This window comes from Myotis davidii, unplaced genomic scaffold (assembly GCF_000327345.1).
Source record: "Myotis davidii unplaced genomic scaffold, ASM32734v1 scaffold299, whole genome shotgun sequence".
Lineage (NCBI taxonomy): Eukaryota > Metazoa > Chordata > Mammalia > Chiroptera > Vespertilionidae > Myotis > Myotis davidii.
Genome location: NW_006293088.1, coordinates 4,255,000 through 4,262,936, shown reverse-complemented (window position 1 = coordinate 4,262,936; position 7,937 = coordinate 4,255,000). Strand labels below are relative to the sequence as shown.

At 53.3% G+C, this 7,937-nt stretch overlaps 1 protein-coding gene across 7 annotated transcripts in view; it reads left to right on the top strand.

The window, feature by feature from the left end:
• Window positions 1-5,924, top strand: part of PRDM2 (PR domain 2) — a 97,604-nt gene extending 91,680 nt beyond the window's left edge. For all 7 annotated transcript variants that reach the window (XM_015565872.1, XM_015565870.1, XM_015565867.1 and 4 more), the window contains 2 exons: window positions 1,314-1,457; window positions 4,097-5,924. In XM_015565872.1, coding sequence (XP_015421358.1) covers window positions 1,314-1,457; window positions 4,097-4,152 — 200 coding nt within the window. In that variant the 3' untranslated portion in view covers window positions 4,153-5,924. The remainder of the gene's footprint in view (window positions 1-1,313; window positions 1,458-4,096) is intronic.
• The last annotated feature ends 2,013 nt before the right edge of the window (window positions 5,925-7,937 follow it).

Sequence of the window (7,937 nt, the reverse complement as noted above, 5' to 3'; positions counted from 1 at the left end):
GAGTTGCAGGAGAGGCTGGGAAGCTCACTGAGAGGTGAGAGCAAGAACGTGGCGCCGGGCGGGGCTCCTCGGCCATTTTCTGTAGCCATGTGTGTGTTTATACATTCATTTGTCTTAACAGATCGTCACTGAGGGCTTCCTTGTCGAGTGGGCACTGTTAACACGGGGCGGGGGGTTGGATTGTTCTTCCTCGTTGGGGCCGCCCTATGTATCGGGGGAGGTTTAGCCCCGCCCACCAGATGCCAGCAGCATCCTCCCTCCCCCAGATGTGACAACCAGAAATGTCTCCCGCCATTGTGTGCCCTGGCTGGGGACCACTCACGTGAACCCTGCTGTTTCAGCTTGTTCCCGTCTCTTGCTCCCTCGGGCGGAGCAGGTGACGTTCGCCTCCCGTCTCTCCTCACCTGAGGCCCTGCTCTTCCATCTCGAGGACACAGACCTGGGACCTGGGACCAGTCACTGTGCCTCTGTCCCCCGTCTGTAAATTAGGGATGTACAGTATCCGCCGGGGAAGGTTCTATGAAGACGAAGACATACAGAAAATACTTAGCACAGTGTCGCTCCTGTTCAACACATGTTTATTTTTGTCATGCCCAGCTGGGGGTGTAGCAGTAAACAAAAGAAAGGCCCTGACCTTGGGGTCACAGCTCATGAGGGGGCAGACCCATTAGCCTGCGATTGTGATTCATGTAACAAGTGCTGTGATGGGGAAGGCGAAGGGAGGTGGGAGCCGGGAGGAGGGACACTCATCCAAGAGATGAGGAAGGAAGGCTTCCTGGAGGAGGTGGAATGCCAGCCGGGACCTGAAAGATGAGTACAGGTTACTGGGTGAAGGAAGGGGAGGAATAACGAGATCTGGTCACCTGTCTTAAAAGAAATTAAAAGCTTTCCTGAAAAATTAGGTCCAATTTAATGGGCTGTAGCAGCAAACAGGATCCCAGTTTACACCCCCACTGTGATTCCTGACATGGAAGAGGGACCAGGGCAGAGGTCAGGTGCTCAGTTAACAGCCTGGAGGGGACTGGCCCTCCCTCCTCTCCCCACCACAGGCGATGGAGGTAACTTGGTGCTAAAAGCCTCCCCAGGTGTCTCAGAGGGAACAGCGCAGCGTCTCAGATCCATGGGTGGGCGCTGCTGCTAGCACCACCTCTGGGGGAGGGAAGGTGGTGGACAGAGCCAGGGGAGCTCACAGGCTTGTATCAAAGCTCACATCCCATTGGCCTCAAGGGGTCGGAGAGGTGGGGCCAACACCAGGCCTCCAGGTGCTGCCTGGCTGGGCCCCGGGTGATGGTGTGTTGTTTCTCTTTGTGCAGCTACAGCCTCCGCCTGGCGACCCGATGCCCCACGCCTGCCGCCCCGTACATCACCAGGCAGTGCAGGAGTGTCAAGGCCACGACCGCAGCTCAGCTCCAAGGACCCCTCTTCAAAGAGTAGAAGCTTCACCTGCTCCCTGACAGGTGTGAAGAGGGGGGAGCAGCTTCTGGATCCTTTTGGTGGCTCTGGTGGGGGAGGGGAGGCTGGGCTTGGGGTGGCTGGGAAGGAAAGAAAGGGGGTGGGCATGATGGCTTGTGGAGTACCCCCTGTGTGCCGGTTGGGCACGGGTCTTCCTGCAAGAAGGGCGCATAATGGTGCAGAGTACAGACTCTGGATCACCTGGGTTCAAATCCCAGCTCTGCCACTTACTGGCTGTGGGACCTCAACAAGTTAGTCTCTTCGAGCCTCAGTTTCCACATCGATAAAATGGGACAATAGTATCTACTTTGTGGGATTGTGAGAATTACAAGTGTAAAATGCATGCAAAGCACCTAGAACTGTGCCTGGCACATAGTAAGCAGTAGGTAAGTATTAGCTATCATTGTTGTAACAATCCTATATAATAAAGAGGCAATATGCAAATTGACTGTCACACCCTTGCATAAGATGGCCACCCCCATGTGGTCAAAAGATGGCCGCCACAAGATGGCCGGCAGGGGAGGGCAGTTGTGCATGACCAGGCCTGCAGGGGAGGGCAGTTGTGGGTGTAATCGGGCCTAAACCGGCAGTCGGACATCCCCCGAGGGGTCCCAGATTGGAGAGGGTGCAGGCTGGGCTGAAGGACACCCTCTCCCTAGTGCACGAATTTTGTGCACTGGGCCTCTAGTAGTAATAATAGTAATAATAATAGTTATAATTAATAATAATAATAATAATAATAATATTAATACTCAGCACTTAATTGATTCCCTAAGAGGCTTTAAACCTAGAAAATATTTGAAAATAAAAGAAATACTCATCTGTAAAATAATAAATTTAGATTTATGTTGACCCCGAATTCTCTTTTCTAGATTTTCTGATGGCAAAGCCTGAATCATTCATAGAAACCGGACTTTTCATCTTTAGGGGGCTGGTCTGGGTCAGTGATTTGGGGCAGGCTTAGGTTTCCCTGTTGGTGACACAGCGTGTCTTCTTTCATTGTGTCCCCAAGACCAGCCTCTCAGCATAATTGAAGAACCTTGACATTGGGGCACCCATTAAAGATACAGACCCCAGGGCCCCACTCTGATGTATGAAGAGCATGCTGATGCGCAGGGCCTGGGAGCCTGGTCAGCCCTGAGTCAGGGCATGGCCCTGGGTGGATGCCTCCTTTTCCCTTATCTTCAAACATGTGCAGTTTTCCAGGGAAGCCCGAGATCAGGGTGAGGACTCTTGCTGTTTTGCAGATGCCCCTTCTGGCTGTGTCCTACATGGCGGAGAGCTCCCACTGCTGGCAGCTCTCTTTCCAGCCCCATCAGAGGTTGGGGAGGTTGAAATGGACAGTGTGTGGTTAAGTGCACACTTTCTGGAATTGAATCCTGGCGGGTATTTCACTTCTCTGTTTCACTTTGCCCATCTGTAAGAGTGTCAGCGGTTAGTTAGTACGTGGAAAGCACTTAGGAAAGTACGTGCCTCGGATGTAGCAAGCCTCCCATAAATAAGCACTGCTGCTATTATTCTCATTGGATTACTGTATTATTAGTAGTAATACTTTAATAATTATTATTACTAATAGGAATGACAACCAGGTTCCCTGGGTGAGAGAATCGAACCTCTGAACTTGACTCAGCCCAATCCCAGGCTCATATTCCACCCAATGCAGCAAACACTGTGAGCTGCTCACGCATGCCTGGCTCTGGGCCACGTGCTGTAAATGAGGCTCCCAAGGAGGAAGCATGGCCACGCCATTCCCTCGCACACTCAGGCAATGGAGTGTGCTGGACCTGGGTTCAAGTCCCCCCTCTGCCACTTGTCAGCCGCCTGACCTCGTAAAGGTTACTTTTCTCTGAGCCTCCATTTCTTCCATGCAAAATGGGGGTCCCTGTCACCTTGCCAGCATTAGAGTGAAATGCAGTGGCAGCCTAGCCCCTTTGGAAAACTATTTGGCAGCATCAACTGGAGCTGAACAGATGCGAACTCCCGGACCCAGCGATTCCACTGCCAGGGACACACTCAGAGAACACGTACAGGAATAGTCACATGTTATGTAGGTACGGCCTACTCCCCAGCACTTCTGCAAAAACATGTGCACATGTGCACCATATGTGTGATTTAGACCATGTAAGAATATCCCAGCGAGATTATGCATGATGGCCCCAAACTCCCGGACCTGCATTGGCAGTAGCCTCGGCAGGTGGAAGGACGATCCTCCAACAGACTCCTACAGCGAGGAGAGTGAAAATCTACACCGCGCTTGCAGACACGTTCAGCAGCAGAAGCCAGGCACATAGGATGTGTACTGAGACATTTCATTTAATTAAGTTAAAAAATGGGGGAAATCAGTCTGTGATGCCAGAGGTCAGGATATTGGTTATTTTGGGGGTGAGCGTTAGTGGTTATCCTAAAAGGGGGGCAGGGTCCGGAGCTGATGGGAGCTTGGTCCTCCCGTCCTACTTCCTGACCTGGGTGCTGGTTACGCAGGTGTGTGCGCTGTGAAACCTCATCACGATCTGCTTTCCTCTGGATGTGTGCTGTGCTCCACCAAACAGTTAAATCATAAAAGTGAAGTGGGAGAGTGCTTGAGCAGCCCATGGCCCTGAATAAGCAGCCACCATTATTATTGTTCTTTTTTTTGTCTCCTCAGCACCTGAAGTGACCTGGAATCAGAGAAGCCAAAGGGACTGGCCTTCCGCCCTGTAGGGAGTAGCGACCTATTCCAGTGCTAGAGTTTGTGAGAGAAAGGGAGTGCACGTGTGAGCGTGCACGTGTGAGCGTGCACGCCTGCCTGCCTGCGTGTGGTCTCCAGAACCCTAGGGAGGCAGGGCACCAGCTGATTCCACACCAACGAGCATGTTCTGCAGCTCGGCCTTCCTGCAGGGGCGGGACCTCTCCTACTATGCAATTTTTCAAGAGCTCCTTGATCCTGCTTTTTGCTTCTCGAGTTGTCCTTCACTGCGGCGGGGACCTGGGTCTGGCCCAGGGGTCAGCTCCAGTCGTGTCGGAGGAAGACCTTCAGGAGGAGGCCAAGCTCCCCTTCCAGCCGCCCCCACCCCCGCCCTCATGTCCCACACCCCTCACGATCTCTGGGAATCGTAGCGTGCAGACATGTCGGAGCCTTGCTGACCCTTTGGTCTGTGCACTTGGAAAACCTTCCTGGCCTGCTAGCCTGAGCTGTCGGCGCTTGAGTCATTTCCAGATTTGAAATCGTGGTTAGTCCATGTGCATCGGAGAAAGCCCTGGTCCCCGTGTATGGATCGGGTTCCTCCATGGGAGAAGCAGGGGGCGGGGAGGGGTGGTGTCCTGTGTCCGGGAGCTCCTCTGCCTCACTTGGTGGGACCAGCAACACTCTTAGTGTCTGAGCTTCTCAAATGAGCTGAAAAGGGAAACAAACAAATAGAAATTGGGGAATGAAAGTTAAGGTGGAACATGAAAAAGCGAAGGTGGGGCGGGGAGAAAAAGAGATTTCTGGGAGTTCTCCATCGCCTGCCAGGGGCACTGGAGAAGGCCCCTGCTCTGGTGGGACAGGCCATGCCTTGGAGACACGGGTGAGCTGAGCTAGGAGTCGGGACCTGGTGCGGGTCTTGGGTTTGTGCCTTTGGGGCAGACCCCAGACGAGGATGCCCGAGGCCCCTCCCACCTGTGCCTCACCCCGTTTTCAACAGTAACTTAACCAACCCAAAGTGGAGGGAGGGGACCGGGAAGCGTGTGCGTGGTCACACACACAAAAAGGGACTTTTTTTCAGGGCTACTATGGTTGATCTTGCAACTCTGTACATATGTATGTAGACACTTTTCAAAGCACGTATTTATGTCCCTGACTGTAAATGCCCCGTTTTTAAAGTTTTATAACTTGTGTTATTTAATTAATCAGTCGACCGGCTGCCTGTGTGCGGGCTCTGATAACGGTCCAGGAGAAAGTTCTCGCGAGATCCTCACATGGGCAGAAAAACACCACTGATCGTTGGCCTACATCCCAGTTTTCCTAGTTCCCACCCGGCTAACAACTGCTGTTTGTTTTAAACGTTCGTAAACTGGAAGGAATCCTTTTGCCCGCTTCTGAAACTCGCCCTCTTGAGCATGAACATCCGTGGCTGTCCCTTATCCTCACGAGACGATGTTGTCCCATAAATGTCAACACTCACGTACTGTACCCAGCCTCTCAGTTCTTGAGGGTTTTCCCCATTCAGCAGCGAGGGAGGCGTAGGTACCCAGAACTTGGGAGGTCACCTTCAGCGATTGGCAAATCCTGGGAGTGTTGTGGGGTGGGGGGTTGGGGGCCACTCCTTTTTTGCATGTGCAAACATGCTGGTCAGCTGTCAACCTCCGGAGCCCCAGGGGAAGGGGGAGTCGTTCACAGAGTGGCTTCCCTGGCCCACGGGAGCTAGGGAGGTGGGTTTGGCCCTCCCAGGGAGACAGTTCTGTATCTGCCATGTGAAGAAAATTAACAATAAAAGTGTGAAGTGCGATTGTAAGGAAGAAGCGTGGGCGTGGTCATTTGGGTTCCTGTGTGTTATGTCTTTCGTTTTGGTGACATCTGTGTTGTTGGGATGGGAATGGGCTGGGGAAGGGGGGTTCTCCGAGGGCTCCACTCCTGCCATGAGAGGAAGCTGAGGGAGTGAGGGAGCTCACGGTGGAAACATCTTACCTGGTGATCAAGGTCACCTGCCTTCAAATCCCCCTCCCACCTGCCGGCAGTCAGGTAAGCCATTGCATGACTAGGAAAACCACCTGTGACTGCAAATACGTTCTCCTTAAACAGCTTTATTGAGGTCTAGTTCATATACCATATCACTTACCCATGTAAGCGTACAAAGCTGTGGTTTTTAGTTCATGGAGTTGTGCAACCCCCCCCTATCAATTTTAGAACATTTTCACCCCCTTCCTCTCCGAGCCCCCGGACTTTTGCTCCCCCCTGAAGCACGGCCAGCCCAGAAGCGCGGATTTAGAAGTGCGGACTCGGGTTTCCAGCCAGGGTTGATTGGCAGCTATGCTCCCTACTGGCTGTGTGACCTTGGGCTGGTCACTGACCTCAGCTGGGTTCCTTGTTTGTGCCCACCTTCCTATCTCCTAGCGAGGATTAAATTAGCTACCACTGAGTCTCCTTAAGGCGAGTTTACTTATCTGCTTCCTGGATCACTTGGCTGATTGTTGAAGGAGAGATTCGTAGCCTTCACCCCCACTTCCACTGAATCAGAACCATCCCTGGGTGGGTCTTGGTCACCTATGTTTTTGTTAACTAATTCTGTTGTCCCACCAAGTTTAATGCCCGCTAAGGTCAAGGATGATAGCCATAGCAATGACTGAAAATAAACATCCCTGGCTTGAGCCAGATCACCGTGGTCTCGGGGCCCAAGGGCTCAGCGCCCGTGGGCAAGCCAGGTGCTCCTGGTTAATGCTGGTTAAGGACAAAAGGAGGCTTGAGGCCACCGCTAGCTGCTGGGCCCCGGGGGTGGGAAGTGTTTCTCTGAGCTTCCTGCCTGGGCTCCTTTCGGTGTGAGGTGAAGACAGAGAAGCAGTGATCTGGGTTGGGGTGGTGGGGTGTCCAGCTCCCTCTGACCTGCTGGGTCCAGAGGGTGTAAGTCCACTAGGCTCTGGGACTACCCGTGTCAGAATGCCCCGTAGCTTTGCCTTGCTGCGGCTCGACTGAGGAGACCAGCTGCTGACGCCTCACTGGAGGGGACCTGTGTGCAGAGGGGGACCTGGCCCAGGGTCCACCCCTTCTTTACAGAGCTGAGTGGGGTCAGGCATGAAGTTGCCTGCCCGGTGGGAACCAGAGGCTGCAGCCCGTCCCCATCGATGGAGCACAAAGTAAGTTTCTCCCTTCTCCTACTCTAGCTGCAAGGGCAGATAAGGGGAGGGGCGCTGACTTCCATGCAGGGCCTGGGCTGGGGCCACGGAGAGTCAACAACTGGCACAGATCCAAGAGTGAGGGTCTTCCTAAATGTGGCGCCCTAATGCCTTACTTATTTCCCCTGGCCCTGGTCCTGCCACCTGTGATGCTGTGTGTTTCTCTGGACGGGGAGGGAGGCGGCGAACGTCTCTGAGTCTCACCATGTTACTCTAAGAACCCTCCCAGGGCTTCTCCTGCACGTAGGATAAAATCCAACTCTCTTTTCTGGTTTAGAAGGCCCGCTGGCCCCAGCCACACTTTGCACACCACCTCCCCCGCCTCTGCCCTCTCTCTTCCAAAGCCATAGCAATGGTCTTTCAGCTCCTGGACGAAGGAAGCACCCTCTGACACAGGGCTTTTGCACGAACTACTACGTAATCACCCTGCCTGCAATGACTCCCTCTCCTCCAATAGCCACGCAGCTATCAGCCTAAGTATTGGCTCCTTCCCTGACCTCTCACTTGGCCTTGTTGCTTTAACTTACTATCTGAGCTTTTCTAGTTTCCCAGCTTCCCTAGAATGTCAGCCCCTGGGAGCAGAGGGACCGTATATGTCTCTTCCTGTGTTGGCTTCCGCGTCCAGCACCCAGTAGGCC